Source organism: Anopheles ziemanni, chromosome 3, assembly GCF_943734765.1.
Source record: "Anopheles ziemanni chromosome 3, idAnoZiCoDA_A2_x.2, whole genome shotgun sequence".
NCBI classification, from domain to species: Eukaryota; Metazoa; Arthropoda; class Insecta; order Diptera; family Culicidae; genus Anopheles; species Anopheles ziemanni.
The window spans coordinates 17,183,824-17,205,997 of NC_080706.1; the positions used below are offsets into that span (position 1 = coordinate 17,183,824).

The 22,174-nt window shown below is 48.2% G+C and overlaps 2 protein-coding genes across 2 annotated transcripts; one reads left to right on the forward strand and one right to left on the reverse strand.

Annotated features, from left to right (window-relative positions):
• Positions 1–1,381: 1,381 nt before the first annotated feature.
• LOC131284234 (uncharacterized) lies at positions 1,382–20,117 on the forward strand. Its single transcript, XM_058313088.1, has 11 exons — positions 1,382–2,426; positions 6,489–7,388; positions 8,633–8,818; positions 9,418–9,588; positions 13,978–14,202; positions 14,320–14,526; positions 15,546–15,759; positions 15,879–16,011; positions 17,202–17,408; positions 17,531–17,817; positions 17,890–20,117. Exons 1-11 carry the CDS (start codon positions 1,382–1,384, stop codon positions 19,862–19,864), a joined length of 5,550 nt encoding a protein of 1,849 aa, XP_058169071.1. The 3' UTR covers positions 19,865–20,117.
• On the reverse strand, positions 10,144–11,416 carry LOC131286309 (dynein axonemal assembly factor 4-like). The gene is made up of 2 exons (XM_058315244.1): positions 10,466–11,416; positions 10,144–10,383 (listed from the first exon to the last, which is right to left on the reverse strand). Exons 1-2 carry the CDS (start codon positions 11,414–11,416, stop codon positions 10,144–10,146), a joined length of 1,191 nt encoding a protein of 396 aa, XP_058171227.1.
• Positions 20,118–22,174: the final 2,057 nt, after the last annotated feature.

Sequence of the window (22,174 nt, forward strand, 5' to 3'; positions counted from 1 at the left end):
TTTTTACACGGATACTTAGCGGACGGCCAAGCGCAACGTGTGGGCCTTTAAAAACAACGACTCCCAAGGAAGAAGAAATAAACTTTAAAAGCTGTACCGCCTTTCGTTGTTTCTCGCAGCGATTGATGCGCACCTCGAAAGTTGTTTTCTGCGAGCGAGGATTTCCATTCCTTCCAGGAATGCACCCACGCACAAACGTCCCTTTCTGGTTGGTGGTGGTATTATATTGTTTACAAGTTTTAACCTCCAGGTGACCAAAAATAGAACAACCACACCGGGTGGTCGTTTGCATAGGGACCGGAACCTGCGTGGGAACTCACGCAACTCGTGTCCCTCGCAAACGCAACGTCCGTTTGGTCCGTTTGAAGAAGGGCATTCCTTAAAGATAGTATTGGGTATTTTGGTTCCCTTTTTTTTGGCTCAAATCTCAAGCAGTCTGGAAAGCTTTTGTGCACGATGTGGGGGAAAAACTTTTACCTCCACCGGCGTTTTAGAGTTAAAGTTATTCAATTTCGCTTCGTCCTCCCCCGGGCTGCATTTCTCCGAGCCTTCCCGTGGGGGGTTGGGGACGCCTTCCTAAGCGGATTACAACGCGGTTCCCATTTGTGGATCGGTCGGCAAACAAAAAAGAAAACATAAATTCATCGCATACTTCCGTTTGTAAGGACTTTCATCCCATTATCTTTCACCACTCCATCCATCGAAGTAGGCGAAAAAGGAAAGAAACAGGAAGAATGGGAATGTTTTTAAACCCAGAGCTTTCGGAAAATAAAACCCATAAAAGGCGGGAAAAGGCGTGTAGGGGAAGTGTGAAAAATATCCACGCAGGTTCGTTAGGAGGGTTTTCCTTTTCCCATTATTTCGCTCCATTTTCAAACGATAAATTTTCCTTCCAACCGGAAGTATCAATTTCGATTGCAAAATCGATTGCGAAAGCACATAAAACAAATTAGTATTCCATCTGATACGATATGCGGGATACGAGTGGGACCGCACGGGTGGGGGAAACGGATTGTATAAATTATTTTCCTTAATTCCATGGGGAGGTAACATTTGTGGGGGTTCATTAGGGTATTTAACTTTTTTTTTAACTCCAAGCCTTCAAATTTGCTTTTTTGTTCAAACCTTGTAAAGCGATTGTAGGCTTAAAATTCATTCATTGATCGAGGTGTTCCAAGCGTTGCTATGGTTATTTTTTTCTTTGGAAAAAGGATACATTTCAAAAGCAGGGTACAACTCGTTTAATTTATGCCACAAGTGTCGCTTTCTTTCCGTCGTGCTGCAAAACCGGATCTCATTTTGATTCCCGGATGGTGTTTTAATACGGATTTTCCATTCACAACACAGTTCAATCGTAGTGTAAACAAAAAGAAGGGAACAGATGGATGAGTGGGGCAGTAAAGTCAGCAGTTCCCGCGAATCCTCTGAAAAGTCGTTCTACGAACGGAACGGCATCGCCGCCGACGGATGTTACTCGAATGCGGTTTTCAACGACAGCAGTGACACGCTCGGAGACGAGGAGGAGATGGCGGCTGTCATCGGCGGGGGCCGTACTCCCGTCGGCAACGATCCGTCACGCTCAGGCATCGGCAACGTCCAGCAACCGTTCCGTCGGAGCCATTCGATGCGATCGTCATTCAATTCGCTGCGCAGCCTTCGAACTCGACTGAAGCCAAGCGCTTCCGGTGGTTCCGGTCGGATCGTTCCCGTAAACTACTCGCATCTGCCAGCGGTCGGTGATTTGGCCCAGTCCTCTCCGGTCGGTGCCGGGAGAAGTAACAGCAGCAGCAGCAGCAGCAGCCTCAGCAGCAAAAGCGGAAGTGGCATTCTGCGGAACGCGAGTTTTTCCCGCCCGAACCATGACGATGTGCGGCGCAGTTTGCGCCACAAGCTGCACAAGCTGAAGCTCACCTACACCGAGCTGCGTCGGCTGCACGCGAAGGTCCTCCAGGAGAAGCGTACCGTCGACGAGGAAGCGGACGATGGTCCGCCGGTTCCGAGTCTTCCGGCGAACGTTCCGCCCAAAGCGGCCGCCTTGCTGATGGAGGGTTTCTGTCGCTCGACGACCGTCCAGAGCTCGCTGAAAGTGCACCGACGACCACCGACCGACGCCACCGTCACGCCACTCGCCCGCTCCCAGTCGGTGCGGGACAAGGAAAACCGACCAGAAGACATTCCGAGTGGGCAGCAGCTCAAGTTGACTGTTGTTAGGAAACAGCCAACCACCTTCGCCAATCCTTCTGCCGCGAAACCCACCGTCGTCGGTGGAACTCCACCGGAGCAGGAGCAGCAAGGACATCTCCCCGTTGTTCAGGAGCGACCGACGGTGACAGAACCGACACACCAGCAGCAACGTCCGGCTTCGCTCACCGTCACGCGAACGGCCACCATACGGAAAGGTTCCGTGTGGGCGAACAATAGCACCAGTAAGGATTTCTTCCGCCCGTGCTTTACGGTTTTCTTATATGGTTAAACTTTTCCGTCGGCATGCCACACACATGTGTGTGTCACCAGAGGAAACGAAAGTTGTACCCAAACTCCCCCCTAAATCCCTCATCGATCCTGCGGTCCGGGGTTCCTGGAGTGGCACTCGAAGGAAAAGTGGTTGCAACTTGCCAGATTTCCTCAACCGTAGCCGGTGACACAATGGCGCAATTCTCTCCGGCTAGTGTTAGGAAAGATTACGATTTAAGCTCACTTTTGGTCAATGTGTGTGTCACCGGTGTGACTTTTCCGGTCCACTCCTTAGATCCTTAGCTTAGTAGCTAAGGTTGGATTTGTCCGTTGTGCGGATTTGTATTACAATTTTCACTTTCGAGTGTAGAAGGTTATCTAACACAGACGCTATACTTGATCCTTTCTGTATTTTATGTTTTGGGTTTTTACTTTTATTCCAAATTCTCTTAAGCTTTTCTTTTTGAAAATTTCGGTACTCTTACGTTTCGTGTTTAAACTCCATGTTTGGTTGAAAAGTTATACCCCTCCAAACATGAAAAATCTCATTTACTTCACATGCCGGTTTTTTTCCTTTTGTTTTTCGAAAGTTTATTGCCATTAGTTAATTATTGTTTCAACCAAAACGTACTAAAAGGAAAAATTAGCTTTTCCTTTTAAAGAAACGGAACGAAAACCACTAAAAATTTGAAAAAAAAAACAACAATCATGGCAGAAACTAAACGGTGCCTCATCGTTGGCATGTCGAGCAGATTTTAGCCGTATTTTTAAATTCTTTTTTTTTTATAACAATGCAATAACAAAAGCAGTAGAGCAAATGGAATAATGTACATTCCGTACTCTTTGCCAGTTGCTTTCCACACGCAATGTACAAAGGCCTCGTGTTTTAATGCACCCAATATGCTTGAACCCGAAAGGCACCTCCACTCAAGCAACTGTTGCCCTCCACTTCCCCTTTCCCTGCCGTCTCCAGAAATGCCGAAAAGAAAGCTAAGCAGCCGCCTCGAAATGGAAGCTCAAGGACTTCCGACGACGACGGGGTCTGCGCGTCGGGTGTAGGTGTGTGTAATCCCAATGTGTGTGTGGAGTGTTGGGTGGAAAAGTGCATTATTGCACGCCGGTTACCGAGCCCGGAACTGTTGCCCTCCGTTGCCCATCGTCGGTCTGCGGCAGAAGGGGGAAAGGGCACGCGCCCGCACACGATGGAAAACGATGTCGTTCTATTTTTGGACTCGGAACATTTCCACCAGACGAAACCGCCTGAAGCGGGGAGGAATGGAACCGGGCAGGTGGGTTGTAAATGAAAACTGCAAAACTGTCACCGCCATTGTCGGACATCGCTGGATTGCGACGATGATCCACCAACCCTTTCCTCCGGTGACTTTTCCTTGGGTTTTCCAAGGGCTGATGATTTGCTCCGTTACACTTCTTGGCTCAAAGTTACTTGAGCGTGTAGGTTTTCTGTGTGGGTTTTCTTTTTTTTTCAAATATCTTTTCTTCAGTTGACCATCCACGCGCTGGACGTTGAAGAACCGATCCTCAAGCATCAAGCGTGGCCGTTGCCGTTGTTCAACGTAAAGCGCACGAAATTAGGTTTGTGCAGCAAGAATCAGTTAAGCTTAATGGTTACGGGTGGCGGTCAGCAAGCCGGTTGCCAGATGTCTTTCCCGGACTTGGCCCTTTTCGCTGGCATTATTCATTATCCGAAGAGCGAACCGTGACCGCTCGCTGCGCTTCCTGAAGAAAAGCTAATTTATATTATAACAACTTCCTGATAAATGATAACTTGTGGAAAGCATAACAATGATGTGAGAAAAAAAGGAAAGAGTTGTGTACATTCAATTAAATTTTTACTTTTAATTATTCAACTAAAAACTTGAAAGTTGTGTGACTTTTCAAGATGCATCTCCCGTTAATTTATCGAGATTAACGTCATTTTTTTTAAATCGTGTAAAATTAAAATTATTAAATATAACGGAAAAATAAAAATACTAAACCATCACATCTTTCTGGAAAAATTCAATTGGCATACGGGAACTATCTTTTTTCCCCCAAGTGGTACTTCCGTCCTACGTCCAAAACACGCTTTCTACGTACAAAGGACTTTTTTTTAATCGGATCAACTGCTCCGGCATGGAAAACCGACATCTTCATCTTGCATCGGTTATCAGGTTTAGCTCTTCTTTACTTTTCTCTGTGCTCGCTTTTCCTATTCCTTCATTCGCCTGGTCCATGGTTTAAAAAAAAGACGTCAGACAAAAAAAAGTGTGGTTAAAAGGATGCAATTTATAGTTCCGCCGTTCATTTCGTCACTCCGTCGCTTCAGATGAAGATCTTCCCCTCCACCTCCGTTGCCTCCCATCAGCTGCGATGGAGCTTTCAACGCACTGTGGGGGAAAAAACAAAACGCGTAGCGCTCCAAAGAAAACCCGCCCGGTCGGTGGAAAATTTTCTCCCCAAGGGAGAGAAGGGAAAACCGGTCCACTATCGGTGGCGTCACTGATACGATAAAAATAGTACACCGTGCCCGTGTAGGTTTCGTCAGGGTTCGACTGTTGCTAGTTCCTCTTCGCGCCCGTCTTGAAGAAACAGAAGCGCCGACGAGTCGTTGAAACGCGTTCTCTTGTGGCGTTTTTTTTTTTCTATTCCGCACCCGAGCAGAAGACGTTTTGTTTCAATCTCGCAGTAGGTTTTGTTCACCGCTGAGTCCTTCTTGGGCGTGAGAAAGCGAAGGGGCAGGGATGGAAAAACCAAAAAGAAAAGTCGCTACTAAAGTGGCGAGCGTTACAGGGCAACCTGGCCGGAGAGCAAAAAGCGTGTGGTTATTCCATTAGCAGGAGCAGAAGCAGCAGCAGCACCGAGAAGTGCATCTGGCGAAATGGTTAGCGACCGACAGAATTAGATCCTTTGAGCGCACGGAATGGCGTCCACGGAAGGCGGGGGGAGGAAGGTTGCTTCACACCACCGTGTCCTGGTACACTCTTTGAAAATATTAAATTCCCAACAACGGACGAATGAATTACGTACCATCACTCAGCAACGTGGTGCAGCTCGGGTTCCTTGGCCGGATTCCAGGCAAGTCCGTGGCGGAAACGTACCGACGCGTTCTCTAATGAACGAGTACACTCCGGTTGATGAAAGGAAAGCCCAACCCAACCGATACCGCACACTTTCACCCCGGATGGTTCGGCGGGAGTTCGTGACCGTCCGAGGCACAACCGAGGTGTTGCATAAGGAGTGGCTCCATTCGAACAAGAAACGCTCAAGATTAGTGCCGCCGGTCTTTCATTCCGCAAATCGGCCGGAATCAGGAAGCACCGAGTGGAAGCTTTGAGAAGGGGGGGTTTTTGGAAAACTCTCACACGCATCCTTTCAACGTGCCCTCAAGCCGAAACAGGTTGCTGCAGGTGGCATGAACTCGGCTTCCTTGTGAGACTGCTTGAGTGTGAACGCAATGCCACGGTGTGCAAATATTTCCGGCTTCTACGGGCTGATGTGGTGTTCACGGACATGAATGCCCCACGGATTGAGGGGATTTCAAAAATAAATTGAGTACAATTTACAATCATTTCAACGCCGGACGAGACGTGCCCGGTGTGCTCATCCGGTGTCCTAGCTGCCACCTAGGAACGGCGGTGTATAGAGATTACAATTACGATAAGAGCGTGAGCCGTTTCCGTGACACGTCCCGGGCGCAACCGAAAGGCAGCAACCGAGCGCGCTCCGTGTGTTTTATTGTGTGTAATTAATTTGTCCGTTTAGGGTACGAAATGGGCGAACCTTTTAACATTCATTATGCTTGTTTTCACACTTTTCCTTACCTTACTTTCTTTCTTCCCTTTTTTTGTGTTTCCTTCCGCTTTGGGATTGGGTAATTTGTTATCAACTTCCTTTTTTTATTGCTTTCAAATTTAAATGACAAAACTTATTTTTATTACGTTAGTTTATTTAGTTATCTTTGTATTTTCTGTTTCTTATGTTTCTGTTTTTCCTTTTTCTTTCTCGTTTTATATTGTTTCGGTGGTACCACACAGAGATAAGCCTGCCGGATCTGGTCACGCGGTCCCTGTCGAACCTAGAGTTTCCGAGTTGTCGCCTCACCTGCCCGACAATCCCCTGCCCAGGCTCCGGTGTGTCATCACCCCGCCAAAAGTCCTGCGACGGCTCCACCAACTCGCTGGCCACGATCGAGACGCAAACCGGGACCGCATCCGCTCAATCACTCCCCAGCGCCGTACATCAGCAGGGAGTCGGCTCCCAAAACGTGACCGTTGTGTACGAAAATGAAACCGATCGTCGAAAGCTGGCCGGTTCCCTGCCGTCGGTAACGTCGTCCGCACTCGATCGCATCTCGAGCGTAAGCTCACCGAACCTCTCAAGCGTATCGGCTACAACTACCGGCCCGAGGATGGAATACCTCCTACCGCACCAGCAACATCCGCCCGGTGCGGAACACCAGGAACCGTCGGTGCACGTACCGAAGCGCCACCTGTCGCCGAAGATCGGCAAGAAAACGCGTCACCTCTCGACCAGCTCGGTGGACGAGGCGTCCGATGGAGGAGGCGGTGTAGGTGGGCACCATCACCGCAAGCCGACCGCAAACCACGCCAGCAGCGCCAACGGGGAAGCGGAGCGGAACGCCCGGAACGCACAGCACTTGCTGCTGCTGCGCTCGAACCGACTGACCGTGAGCGACAATCATAATTTGAGCGGGCCGGGTGGTGTGACGGTCACCAACTCCGTCGACGTGCTGGCGGTGCACAACGCCAAGAGTGTGTCCCCGCTGCCCCCGTACCAGTCACAGCAGTCCCCGCAAGCGGCCACGATCGCCCCTCCGTCGTACTGGAAGCAGAAGAAGCAGCCGACGAAGAAGCAGCACAAGCAGCTGCAGGCACAGTTGGACAAACTGACCCAAATTAACATCCATCTGCACGGTACGGTCCTCGGGTGTCCTCAATTGGAACGCAAACCTCCGCCGAATCCGCTGCGTTGCGTGTCCGATAATTTGATTTTCCGATAATACCATTCCGAGCGTCATAGTTTTCTTCCAATGTCGAGTAATATTCTATTCCGATGAATGCTATAAATAAGTCCAAGCGATGATACTTATCTAAACCATTCCCACACTATTTCAATCACATCGAGGAGAGAATCATTGACGTTAATAACCAAACACAAGCGGAAGAAGAAGTACACACACGGGCGGGCGCAGGTGACAGAAATGTGGTTAAATATTTAGAACTGCGTCTCGCGATTGACCATGTTTGTTTATGCACCCGACCCGACCCGATCGGCCTGCGTGTATCAAATGCGATAATCATTTATTTACGCGTAATTATCATCACCGGACAGACGGAGGCCGATATGAACTTCCACGTCCCTATGTTTGTCAAATTAATCAATCCATAGATGACACCGGGCTGCGTACGGGCGGAGCATAAATCATGATTGGGAACTAGTAGCGCACACATTCGAACCGTCCGCTCGCCCGGGTGTGCATAAATGAACGGGGAGGACAGCTGCCACATTGGATTTGGAGTTCCCGGGAATTGATCACCCACGTCCCCCCCCCCCCCCCCCCTCGGGGGAGATGTAAATTGGATGGACAAAAATAATACAACGCGTGGTGGGGGAGTTGACGAGAGCGAATACATTACGACCGCAGCGTGGATTCGTAACGATTGACAATTGTCGGTCGTGATTTCTAGCGAATATGCGCCAAATTGCTTCTTAAAAGCAACTAACGAGGGAACGCGACTACAATGTTGTTAGATGGCGTCCTTCGAAAAGAAGAAAACCGGCGAACCATACGAATGAATGCATCGCATTAGCTTAATTCAAATGGGCACTGATTATGGTAATGCCGGGAGGAGGATTAGGATGTTGTTTCCAACGGTTTCGCTCCGTCTCGAGGGCTTCCGTTGCGATAATGTTGCAAATACCGAAATTATGCTCGGAGGTTTTACATGCGTCAACGCATTAGCATTTCAGATTTGCCTAATCGGGTCCTAATTTTACGGTCTTTTTCGGTATGGTCTTGCACTGTACATCAGTCAAGTTTCACCAAAGCCCTCAATCAATCGCCGAACACGGACATCAAATCATACCGTTACCTTATCGGAAATCGTTGGCAACTAGTCTAACCTAAACCAATTTTTAATCTTTCGTTTCTCCGTAGCTCTTTTCTCGGCCGTCGAACATGGACACCTGGAAAAGGCACGCACCATCCTGGAGAGCACGGACGTGGATGTTAACAGCCTCAACAGTGACGGCCTCACGCCACTGGACGTGGCCGTGCTCAGCAATAACCGATCGATGACCAAGATGCTGCTGCAGCAGGGCGCCATCGAGAACGCGCACTCGGGTTAGTAATGACGACGGTGGCATCGAATTTCCAGCGAATAAACCGTACATAACTTTGTCCCCTGGTTGTAATATGTCCTACGTAAAAGATCGAAGGTTTTACGCATCCGTTTTTCTCCGAGATGTTTTCCGTTTTATTTCGCAAAACACTTTTAATTCTCACTCCTTTGCGCCATGACGCAGCATATCAGCGTCCGACCAACCCGAGCATAAGTTGCCCGGTTCGATGGAACAGGATGGATTTCCCCAAAGACAAATTGAGTTTTAATTATTTTTTGTAATTAAAAATTACACCCATTCTTTGTTGCTCTCGCTGTGTGTCCTTTGCACTGTAAAGTACGCGGCTTGAAATACCTAACAGTACGGCTGCGTTCAAGGACCACCTCCTGTGTCTTGAAGTATGCTAGGAACTTTCCTTTTAACCGGTAGCATGAGAAGGACGGAGAGACGATCACGGGACAATAGTCAAGCGGTTTCGCCAACTATCTGACGCTGCTGGCCCAGGCGTGTGTTGCGGAGGCCCAGCACACACACACAAACACCCACACAAACGCTTCCACTAACGAACGCCCCAAACCCGCGGCTGTCTCTTCCAATTAGTGCAAGCGGCCAACAGCAACATGGGACTGCATCTGAACAATCTGCTCTGCGAAGCCGAAGCGACCGTGCACGAGCTGGGAAACTTCGACACCAATCAGGCGAGCGCGACCGGCAACGAGCGAACCGGGTCCGGAACCAACGCCGGCAAAACATCCTTCTCAAATATCATCGGTAAGTACAGTACAGTGCGCCGAAGAGAATGAGGCGCTGGCACCGAAGTGGACCTAGATGGGGATGGGACACTTACGGCGATGGTTTCTCGGTAAAAATAATATCCTTCGAGGCGGTTCTGCCTCGTGACCGACGAGGTAAAATTGATTAACGTTTGGCTATGGTGCGGGGTGGGGCGAACAATTCGGGTGATTCGGATCGACTCTTTAATGACGTGCCTTCGGACACCTACAGCCTTACGGTAACGAGAGGAGTTTTTCCTTTCATGGTATTTCTTTTTTGTGTTCTAAGGTATACTCGAAACTTCTATAACGCTATGAAACGCTAGAAAAACTTTTAAGGGCATCCATCGATTGATTGTGTTCACATTTTGAACACAGCTTTGACTGCTGTCTACTTTGGTCTTGTTTCTTGGTACGCAAACAATCTCTTTGTAACCTGAGAGTATAATCAAAAGCATCAAATGGAGTCAAAGTTTATTAATCAACAAATTAATCAACTAATCCTAAATAAATTGTCAGCATACAATATCGATGAACAACAATAATAGTGGTCTTAGTCCGAATCGCTATCGGTTCCCCGATCGAGAAGATGTTTCAAACGTTCCACTTCCTCTCGTAGGCTCGCCTCGTCCGGATCGAGACGGCTGGCGGCCACCATTTCGTCATAGCCTTGGCGTAAAAAGCCAAGCTTCACCAGGGCTGCTCCACGGCGGGCGAGACAGGCTACCCGAGCCTTCCGGTTGGCCTCCACCGGTGGTTCCAGCAGTTCCAGGGCTGTCGAGCAATCTTCAGCCTTGGTAAGCAGGAATATTAAAGGAAAAAGGAGTTAGACATAGACAGAAAAGCGCAAGGAAATCCCTACCCGGGTCACTTACGCATCGTTGATAGTTTTCGAGCGCCAAGTGGGCGGCCGATCGGTTCAGGAACAGTGCATAGTAGTCCTTCGTCAGCCGGATCCCGGCACTGTAGGCCGCAATGGCGGCAAGATAGTTGCGCTGCTGGAAGAACGTGTCACCTCGCTGCTTGAGCCACTCCGGGTTGCGCTCGTCCGGCCGCAGCTCGTCGTCGTTGGCGAACCCGACCGTCGCCCTACGAGCGGCCGCCTGCTTCCGGATCCATTCCTGTTCGGCCACCTCCATAGATTCGCGCTTGGGAGTGACGAAGGTACGCTTGCTGAACGTCACCTCGACCGTTCCGGAGCGGCGCACTGGAGGTGGACTGTTGTCGGGTGGAGCAGGTTTCGTCACCAGAGGACCACTACTCGTCTGCTGAGCGATTTTGGGAGTGCGCTTGGTACCGGACACCGGACTTCGGTAGTCCTTCACCATGGCCAACTCCATTCGCTTTAGCTCGCGTTCTTTGGCCGACTCCAGCAGACCCTCGATGGCGGATCGGTCGCACCGTTCCCTTTCGATCTGTCTATGAATCTCGCCCTTCTTCATGCAATCCTTTTCCACCGCACGCTGCTTGGCTCGTTCCTCCAATCGGATCCGGTGTCGCTCGAGATATTGCTCCTTTAAGGGCGCCTTCTGTTCGCGAGGAACGTCCATCTCAAGCGCTTCCCAGATCACAGTCGGATCGGACGGGATCAACTCAAACAGGACCTCATTCGCTAGGATACTACAACGGCTCGTGTCCGGATCGATCGGATGACACAAGAATAGCTCCCAGTAGTGTGGTGCACGGGAAATTTTCAGGAACTGTTCCGTCGTGAATATATCGCCCGGTTGAAGTTTGTTTCCCGGAAACGGAACCGTCACGATTATCCTCACCGAATCACTTACGACCCGGCGCTCCCAGGTGTAGTCTTTCAGCAGCAATGGCATTGCGCACGGTGTGTTTTCGTCACCGACGTTCTGGTGAAATGAAACCCCTTGTGACGTTGCTTCGCCACTGCTGCTCCAGCGTCAATAAACAACGTTCGTTGCTAGGAGCAACGCTTCTCAGGTTGCCAAGGGTTGTTTGTCAAGCGCAATCAACCTACACGATTGTTGATTCCCAGTTGTCTTCCTGGTGTGCAAGTTGCACAGATAATTTCGTGTTGGGATTTTAGTTCTTTTACTAAAACAGTTTAATGTTAAAAAATTAAATGTGAAGACCTCGTCTCACTGAGGATTCTAAAAAAATGTTAAAACCAACCCAACGTAAGGTACAATTACGAAACATATCTCTAGAGATGAAAATGGTCGTAAACCGTAAAAGTTAGTTGTTACTTAAAACCATACTACTGATTCACGTTGCCTGTAAAAGTTGCTTCAATTAGTATTTGGTACATAAAAACCACACTTAATGTAGGGAAGTGCTTCGCGGGAATTCCTACTGTTCTCAACTGGCATTCCTTGGATTCCCTTGGTAAAGTGGGTAACCAAATTAACACCAAAACACACTTTACCTGCGTGACTTTTACTTCCACCACTGGGTGTCTTCAGGTACGCCAAGCAATGTCCAACGACGAACCTCGTCGCACGACTTGAAAGTTTGTTCTTTTATTACAACTTTCTGTACCTAACAAAAGCTCACTCGAAAAAAAAATCCAATTCACCACCGAAACATAATGAATGAAGTAAACTGTGCCTGCCCTCCCCCTCAACAAGGACATTGGGCAAAGAACGAAATAGTCGAGAGGCAGTTCTTTACTGGAGCCACTGGAGGTACGAGTAGTTGGTTGAAAAGTTTCCAAATTGCAATCCGAACGAGAGTTTACATTTTAAGTTAAACCTGCCCCATGGTCTTCGGTCGAAAGTGGTGCCGTTTGGTTTACAGAACCAGCCGGATGTCTTTACCGCCTTGTTCCAGAAGTGGGAGGCAAAGTTATCTCCGCCGGCGAAGTGGGATTTCGTTGAAAGTTTCGTAAATTGCTGCATCCTTCCGACTGAATGTTATTTACTCGCGTCCGAGCGAAGGCCAAGAGGCAAGTGGCCAGGCTTTTGTGCACTTTAAAGACAATTTAATCTGTTGGGATCTAGTTTGGAGCTTAGGATCAGCAAGTATGATCGTTGTATATTGAGTTTGTTGTTGAACGAGCTCTTATGCATTTCGGTCTGTTTGTGCTAGATTTATGACTTGAACGAGTTTAAGGCTTGTTTGATCAAATCAATTTAATATAAAACGTCTTGAAACTAAATGGCTAACATCTAAGACAAGTAAAACAAAGAGGTAGTTTAAAAGGAAAGGAGACACCAATGCTTACTGCATTTGTCTTTTGCATTACTTACTTTCCTTCCCACGAACAAAACCATCAGATTACAAAGCATCAGAAAAAAGGACATTTGCATCGACTCGCTTTTTTGCTGCAAAAGACGCGTAATGCATAAAATATGCATCAATTGAAATACTATCCCAAGACGTCGCCAGCACGCCTGAACAAACTTCCACCCCACGGGAGACGGTGTGCAATTTCCGTTCCACTTTGATTTTGTTGCCCGTCTTTCCTCTACTCCATCCACTACCGTCCCAAGGAGGCAGCCGAGGAATAATCACATTACACTGGTTGGCCGGAGGAAAATGTATTTCATTTTCTTCATTCTTTTTTGCGCATCCCACGCGCAATGCCACCAGTTCCGGAAGTGTTCCTTTCGCATCACTTCAAGTGCCCTAGCGATGGTGCAGTAATTCGATGCCGGTTGGCGTATTCTCGATTGATTTCGAAGTGCGGAGCGTTTTCCGTGTGATTAAAAAGATGGCAATGTGCTCCCGCGCGGGATGTGGCATGTGGCGCAAGCAGCAGTAAGGACTCTCTGGTGCAGAGAATTGCAGTTGAGTAAACGAGCTTTCAAAATAGGTACAAGCGTTGTGTGCAGGATGGATGGAAATTGATACGTCTAAATGTTTGCCGACGTTGAAGGGAGTCGAAGGGGGATGCTCTAAGCGCATGTTTCCTAACTGAGGACAACGCAACGTGGTGATGTGCAAACACTTTCCAGCTCATATACCGTCATCCGGGTTTTAATTTATTTGTAAACACTTCATTCTACTACAACTTTGAGTGCAACTGCACTTAACCCAGAATGCGTTTTTCTACACGCATAATTTGTAACTAAAAAGGTATTGTCCGGCAGTGTTAGGGGTAAAACGAAAGGGCGAGGGTATCGTAATTTAATTACAGTTGAAACCAGTTCACAATAAACAAATTTAATTTACGTGGTTTTCGTCCAATAACATTATATGGTAACATTATTATTGAACCGGATCTCTTAAGGTTTCTTACATTACTTGACCTGTTTTAAGTTCTCTTATGTATTGGAAAAAAATGTATATCATTGATCGAAACCCGACCCTAACAATCGGCAAATCTTTCGGAGGTTAAGAGTCTCCGGCTGATTGGCCTGCACTACACGACCAAACGATAGTTGCTATTAATTTTTCCTCATTTTCCTATCGCCAACAGGCAGCAGTGGGCCATCGGTGACTAGCTGCACCGGCAACGAGATCGACAAGCAAGTCGGACTGTGGGAACGGCGTGTCAAGGGCCTCCGGCGGATGATACTCGGCTGGGAGCAAACCAAACCGCCCGACGTGCCGAACCGGATCGATATCGACGTCACCGGGTGCAGTGCGGTCAGCTTGCGGTTGTACGAACCGCTGGAAGGTGCCATAACGACCAAATTCAAAGGTGAGTGCTAATGGACCGACCAACCGACCCCATCCGTGCGTCGCTTCCTGCCGCCGAGCGGTTCACAATTGCAAACGAAATTACCTCACACTCGCTCACCCGTTTCCTTCATTCCAGTGCAATGGTCTTCCCGGTCGGACTTCAGCAACGTGGTGGGCGAGCGGGAGATCAGCGAATGGTGCAGCTTCCACGGGTGCATGGGCGCGGTCTGCAATCTGAACGAGCTGATACAGGGCCGGCGATACTTCTTCCGGGCGTGCGCCGGCAACGTGAAGGGCTGGGGACCGTACAAACTATCCGTCCCGAACTGTGTCGTGCCGTCGAGTAAGTGGATGAAAAGGACGTCCGGTGTAACGGTGCACCACTGTTCCGTGAGCTGTGCTTCCAAGCTATTCCAAGCGTGCCGTTTCCACGGTTGGGAATCGGTTTTCCCGATTCTCGCTCAGATTGTTGGATTGTTTGGCATCCTTGGTTGCCCTCAAATTAAACTTCCATCGTTATGTTTACCCTCATCGTGCTTAGGTACAAACACGAGAGCAAAGCAGCCGCAACTCAAAGAAACACAATCAGTAATTGTATTAAAAAGTATAATTATCGCTAGAGAACAATTTTCATTGGTAATGATCGTCTATTGGATTGCATTTTCAATTAGACATCCTATCCTTTTCGTCTCATGCGCTATGTTACATTTCATTTACCTGTTAAAACAGCTTTAATGGTAGAAATGCTTTCTTTAATTCAAATATCGTGGAAACAATTCTTAAGTTAAGGTTGTTACTTCTGTACTTGACTATTCTTTCATACAAAGGATATGTTTTGTTTGTGATCATATTGTAATGCCACCGGGAAACCTCCTCATTGTAGGAAAAATCTGACCATGAAGCAGACAAGCAATGGTCCGCGAGGTCTCTACACCCGACCATTTGTAGCTCATCGTACCGGTGAGCATTTGGAGAGGCCAAACAAACCTAACCGAAGGCATCCAGATTGCGATGCCTCTCGGGAGAAATAAAAGCCACTTTTGCTCCGTTTGTCCGGCTGTCCGTCTGAACACCGCGGACTATGCAGCCATTAGTTTGTGGTCATTGGGGTACCGGCCTCGGAGTGTACTGTGACTCCGGTCATAGGGTAAGGATGGTTCGCAACGAAGGGAACGATCCCTACGGATATAGCACGTGATAATAGCCTGCCGCGGTAGAAGCGGGACACAAGAAAGTAATGAGCTGTACTCGAACCGGGAAGCACGACTTTGTTGCTAGCAGGGACGAATTCTGTGCCGGGTTAAGGGGACTCTTGTAATGATTGTACAATTTTGTCCATTCTCCCGTTTTCCCTGGAAAAAGGTTGGCGTGATGTGGAGGGACGCGACAACCGATTCGCCGGCAAGCAGCGCAATCTGGACGAGCTGTTCAACGCGGTCCGGCTGGCACGGCCCGAGGACGCGTCCGAGATCGCCCTGGACAGTACCGGGCAGCAGCAGAAGCGAGCGACGAAGAAGAAAACCACCATCAAGCAGCTCTTCTCGGCGGCTTCCAAATTTCAGAAAAATCTCAAACGGTACGGTACCACCTTTGTTTCCCTTTCCCTTGTTGGTTGGTTTTCACCTCGCAAACGTTAGGAACACCGAATGACCTTTCTTCTCTTTTTTCTAATACTCTCTCTCCTGCTGGAAACAGAGGAATTTACTTAGCCTGCGTCCTGTACCACGAGGATAAACTACTGCTCACCAACGAAGACTTTGTGCCGGTAATTGAGATTGATGAAACCTTCACCAGCAATCTGCACACAGATTTCTACTGGCTGATGAAGGTAAGAACCATCCGAGTATCCCCACGAATCAACGTACGCACAAGCAGGAGTGGAATAACGAACAGCGTAACACTTGCCTCAAACGTCCAACAGCACTTTAGGACCTCGAAAGGGCGCTCAGTATCTTCTTATTTATTCATCGATGCTGCGCTCGATGCGGTGAAGCTCCAGCCCGCGATGGGGCACTAAAGAGAAATTTATTTGCCTCGAAGGGCTTTGCGCACACAGTAAAACGATGGGGTTTATTGTGCAAAAATCTGCCCTACCCCCGTTTTGACTGGAACCGCCTGGGAAGATGGTCAGTGGGGGAGTGTCAGTTTATTTCCGTTCGGTAAACTTTGGTCTAAGTTCGTTTTTTTTTTAATGTTGACAAACGGTAAACTCCAATCACCGATGCCAATGCAGTAGAAAATCCTTAACCAGGCTCATCGCGGTGCTAAGTCCTTGCCTTCCGATGGCGTCTTGGCCGTCTGGGATTGGTTCAATGTTGGTGCGAATTTTTCTCCCCCAACCCCCTCTCGGCTTTCATTCCGGTCACAGTTCAAAGTTATTTTTTCCCTACTCTTTCATGAGCCTTTGCAGGACCTCGCAAACAACAACTGACAAACAAACTGGTGAACAAACAATCACCGGGGAAAAGTTATGGAACGACACATTTTCCATTCCATTTTCGCTGTATGTGTTTTGCTCTTAAGCACCGACGTGGATCTCCGGGATCACGAGAAGTAAACAATATTGACCCGGATGTGTAGCAAGGATTTATGAAGCAAAGACAAACTGCTCGTTTTATTTTCTCGCTCCAAACCGAACGGTTTGTGTGGTTTCTTCCACGCGAGACGAACATAAATCAGAACAAACCACTCATCAGCGCCGTGGTCGTATGCTGGGGGGGAAAACTTTAAAACCTCTCTCCCCGAGTCAACGAGGGGATGAGGAGCCTCGAGTTCAATTTGGCTTTTCTTTCACCACTGTGGAAAACAACAACAACCACCACCGCCAAGACCACAAGGGAATGTTTGACTTTCGTCGAGCACAATCGATAATGGTTCGCAAACATTTTCCTCCGGGGTTGCTATTTGTGGTGCACCCTATACGATGGCCGTTTGGCGATTTATTTTTCAACTTTCCCAATGGGCAATTTTTTTGTCCTTTTTCTGTAACAAACCATTGCATTACCGTTTGATTTATAGGTGGCCTGCACTTGGGACGACGTGAAACTGCTACGGATGGACATGGAACGGAACGCCTCGTCGGCGATACACTTCCGCACGAAGCTCCTGTCGGCCGCCTGTCAGATGCAGTCCGCCCTTTCGATTACCGACCTCGGCCAACTGTTCTACCGACCCCTGCGGGACGTGCACGGTACCGTTGTGCTGTCCTGTGTTAACTGTATTAAGGTAAGTGTACCGTCAAGGAACAGGAAATTAAAATTTAATTTCTTAAACTGTTCGTTGCAGTTTAGTGTTGCAAAGAATATTGAAATTTATAACCTAGCTCTGCATTATCGTTGCTCTTTTAGAGTCCTAAAGCGGTATCGGTGCTAAACTCCCGTTGGATACCGCTGAACAAGATCCACAAGAAGCTGGCCCTCTCGACGGAGGACAGCAGTATCAACGAAATACTGATGAACTCGATCCAGGAGCAGATCAACTACCATCAGGTCTCCAACATACGGCTCTCCCGGGGGTTGTACGTCGGGTACCTGAAGATGCAGAGCTCGGTGGATGTGATACAGGTGGTGGTACCGGTGAAGACGCCCAACGTACTGCCGCACTGCAAAATCCGTGACAATCCTCATGTGTCTGCGTAAGTAAAACCTTCTGACGGTAGAGAGTTCCGATTGTTTTAAAATACATTTCTATTTTGGTATGCTTACAGAGAAGAGTGGGAATTGATAAAACAGCACAAACCATCCAGCATATTGGAGTTCCGACCAAAGCACCAAGGACCGACGGAGGTACAGTTGCACTTTCTCGAGATGCTCACCAAAGCCGTGCACAATCTGTTCCAGTATATGGATATTCCGGTGGATGTGGCGGTTGCGCATCGACTGTACGACATCGAGGTGATCGAGCTGAACAGCGACGTCAGCTTCCTTATTATCTGTCCTCCGGCCGAGAGTAGCTGTGCGGTACCGGGTCAGAAGGAGAGTTTACTGCAACGGGGTGACCTGCTGTCAATGCCCATCCAGGCGTTCGAGATGATCCACCTCAAGACGTACCAGGGTAGCATTATTCAGAAGTACTCGAGGTTGTCCTGCATCCTGGAACTTGACACGATGCTAGCGAACCACCTGCACCGTGAAGCATTCAGCAGTTCCGAGTTGCAGAAGGCGAAAGATCGACTGGCGAAGCTTCAGGAGCTATCCGGGGGGCTGAACACGATCTGGAAGGGGGTCCGGTGGCTGATGGATGTGATCGGGTATGCACGTGATCGAGCCAACATGCCGGAGTTGAATATGAAGCAAATACTGGACTACAAGAGCACCTACTTTGGCAAGCTACCGAAGGGTGGCGGGGACAAGAAGAAAGGCGGCAGTGAATCGCAGCTGCTTCATCCGCCCGGAAACGCAGGCCCGAATAGTTTCCACAAAAGCAGCCCGGGACGAGGGTCGTGGCCAGGCCCGGCGGTGGAACACACACTCGGCCATAACGGGCTGCTCGACGCGGAATACTCCAAATCGGAGCAGCTGCTCAAATACAATAGTGCGCGCTTTCTGAACGTAAGCCAGGCGGGGTCGCGTAAAAACAGTGCCGATTCTGGGTCCGGTGCCACTCACAGTAGTTACTATTCGGTGACGGGTGTGGAGCCCGAGAAGGAGTTTGCCGTGGTACAGCGGTTGCCACCGTCACGCTCCGAAGACACGCTCAATAGCTCCTCGCATCATCATCATCTTCATCATCATTCGTCCGATGGTAAAACAGGTGGACCAGGTGGGATGGGTGGCACCGGTGGCAGTGGTGGAAAGAAAAACCGCCCACCGACCATTTACTCCAGTTACTCGGCCACGTCTAGTCCACTGCTGAACGTTCGCTCGCCGTTTCTAGTACCGATGGTTCCCGCGACGACGACCACCACCCCGATAACAACGCCTATCGAGGACGTAGAAAACACCAATCGACAGCTGCCAAGCAGTAGCACGAGTGCTCCAGCACCCCAGCCTTCCGGACCGTTGAAACTGTTTGCGAAGAAAAGTCGCGATCAGGCACTCAAAGCGATCAACTTCATCGAGCGTGAGCTGCAGCAGGAAATGGAGATCTTCGAGGAAACGAAACCGATCCTCACGACAACGTACCTTAAGCCGACGCTCGCCGCACTGCAGAACGAGGCCAAATCGTACCAACCAGTGGAACCGGAGCGTGAACCGGTAACGATCGTAACGACGACGTCAGACTCTACCACATCCGGTGCGTCGTATGCAACGGTTCCCGATCAGCCACCGGCCGAAGGTGCCCCGGCAGAAGCTACCAGTGGTGCTGCCGGGACGATTGTATCTACCGCCACCAGTATCCTGCAGGTTTACGCCGCTTACGAAACGGGCCTTCCGAGTGGGACCTCCCTAAAGCTGCGTGTCACACCCAAAACGAGCGCCCGGGAGGTGATCGACCTGGTCGTCAAGCAGCTCAACATGGCCGTAGTGCTAAAAGGACGCGAAGGACCGATCTACACACCCGAGCGGTTAGATAATTTCTGCCTGGTCGCGGTGATCGGAGCCCGGGAGCGTTGCTTACGGGACGACTTTAGACCGCTGCAACTGCAAAATCCCTGGCGCAAAGGACGACTGTACGTACGCCAGAAACATGACCTGCTGGCCGCCATCGAACACTCCAACCGCGACTCGGCGGACATCTGAATCGAAACGACCCATGACAAAAGCAAATGATAACGATGATGTGATAATTCAAACGTTGGATTGATTAAGTTTTTCCCCAGTTCCCCCCAGCGGGTTGTTGTTTGAAGCCTTTGTTATGCCCGCAGCGTGCGCTTAATCATTGTAGAGGGAATGTCTCTCATGTTTGTAAATTATTTGCACTCTTCTGTACATTATGTAAAGCTGTACCGAACGTACGGTCGTAAGGAAATCCGTGTTTGGCGTTAAGGTTAAAGGTTGCGTGAGGGGACAAAACACAAAAAAGCATTCGAAGGCATTACAAAGGGAGGTCTTTCTGTTTTATTGTTTCTGTTTGTACTTTACAAAATTACTATCGGTAGAAATAGCAGTAGCTCGATGAGAATCATGTAAGCAAACGAATACAGAAAACGAAATGCAGCATGCACCACGTGCGCACTTAGACATCAAAGTGAAGTAGGAAACCCAATTTTGAATATGCAAAAGAAAATATATTTAGCTACGTGTGGCAAGGAGAAAAATACCAAAAAGAATCAAATCGAATCAAACCGATCCTTCAAAATGGAACATTTTATCGTAACAATTCTCCCCCGATAGCTTGTAGCGTTTAGCGTTTAGGTAACAACGGTGGCCAACCGCCACCGGTAATCTTGTTGTATAGGAACGAAACACCCGTAATACTTGACACGAATGAATGCTAGACTGTGGAAACTAGACTGTTAAATGGGCGCAAAAGGGCATGCGTCCAGTTATGTTGGACGACAGTCTCTGGTGGGACATGCCCGCGTGACTATGGAAAATCAATTACTCTCAACTGAAAAATGATAGATGTGTTGTTTTGTTTTTTCCTTTTATACAGAGCGTACACGAGCCTTGGTTGAGGGATAGGCTCCGAGGGCTAGCAAATGTTAATGCTGTAGAATGCTTAGGAGAAAAACTAGTGCGTAATCAGATTAGACACAAACACAGCCCGGGAAAAGATTCAAATCGTTTTAAAACATAAAAAGGCACAGGAAGAGTAAGCATGACAGGTCCACGATGGAGCAGCTGTGTTTTGGAACGGAAACATTAAGCAGATGCGTTGCGTTTTGCATTGAAATAACGATCTCACTAAATGGCAGGATGATGGTGACGAAGATGGCTCATATTTGGCCATTGATGTCTTGCCTAATGTCCCTTGAGTAGAACGATTTTATCTCAACCCCATACGCGAGAAGAATTTTAATCGAAACCTAAACACACACGATAGAGGCACACTACTAAAACCACAGTTTTAAACTATCTCAACCACAATACCAATAGTATCGAGCTTAGAACACTTTACCATTTTTAGAACGTTGCATTCTGGAGGAAAACTATAAGTTTCCAGAAGAGAGTTTCAAGACCAGTTTCAAACCAAACCACATCCGTTTTGCGCCACACATCAGTTTTCCGAGTTAAGAAGTCTCCCATTATCAACTCCTCGTAGATAGAACAATTGTAAAAGAACGATCCGCACTTTATATTTGATGAGCCATAGACATTCAATACACGCCCATCCAAGGAAGCGACGGAACAGCCAGGGATGGGTTGAAAAGGATATAGCGCACGATATTTCTTTAACGATAAATATATTTTTTAGATGCAATTTCTACCAATTTTACACAATAATTAAGGTAACGTAGTTTTGGTTGGAATTGCCACAGTTTGAAAATGGGGAAAAAGTTGCAAAAACATTAGTATCAAAAGAACCAACCGGGAGCACAGTTCGTTGCATCCCCAACATCCACTCCATACACCAATTTGTACTACAGTATAGAAGAAAGATAGTTTCAATGGTATTGAATATGATATTATTGAACAAAATTTATATTCCTAACGTTTTTTGTTTGTATCGGCAAATGGATTATCCTTAAATCCGATGGATTATCCTTAAATTTATATTCCTAACGTTTTTTGTTTGTATCGGCAAATGGATTATCCTTAAATGCCATGCCCCAAACGATCTCAAAACCAGCGTTGAACAATGGCATTCAAAATGATCGTTCACATAATGGTGAGCTTGTCCTAGATTTTCACATTCACCTGCTACGACACAATCAAGCGATTGTTCTTGTTCCTGTAATTGAACTAAAATAGAATTGGGTTGGAGTATCACTGAAGACAGCTAGGGGGCTAGGCGAGTAGAATATTTAGGAGACATGCAAGTATGTAATTAGAATTCCTCGTTCCCAACCCCGTCCGTCGTCGAGTTCACAAGGACACGACCCATTGGAGGGATTCCATGCAAAAAAAAAACCAACAAAAACATCCAAACAACGTGCAGCAGTAACT

Excerpts from the sequence above, each read along its gene's own strand:
- LOC131284234 (XM_058313088.1), top strand. The coding sequence starts at position 1,382 with ATGGATGAGTGGGGCAGTAAAGTCAGCAGTTCCCGCGAATCCTCTGAA. Across the intron at positions 2,427-6,488 it reads GTGGGCGAACAATAGCACCA|AGATAAGCCTGCCGGATCTG; the intron begins GTAAGGATTTCT and ends GGTACCACACAG. Across the intron at positions 15,760-15,878 it reads TTTCAGAAAAATCTCAAACG|AGGAATTTACTTAGCCTGCG; the intron begins GTACGGTACCAC and ends TGCTGGAAACAG.
- LOC131286309 (XM_058315244.1), bottom strand. The coding sequence starts at position 11,416 with ATGCCATTGCTGCTGAAAGACTACACCTGGGAGCGCCGGGTCGTAAGT. Across the intron at positions 10,384-10,465 it reads TCGAAAACTATCAACGATGC|GCTGAAGATTGCTCGACAGC; the intron begins GTAAGTGACCCG and ends CTGCTTACCAAG.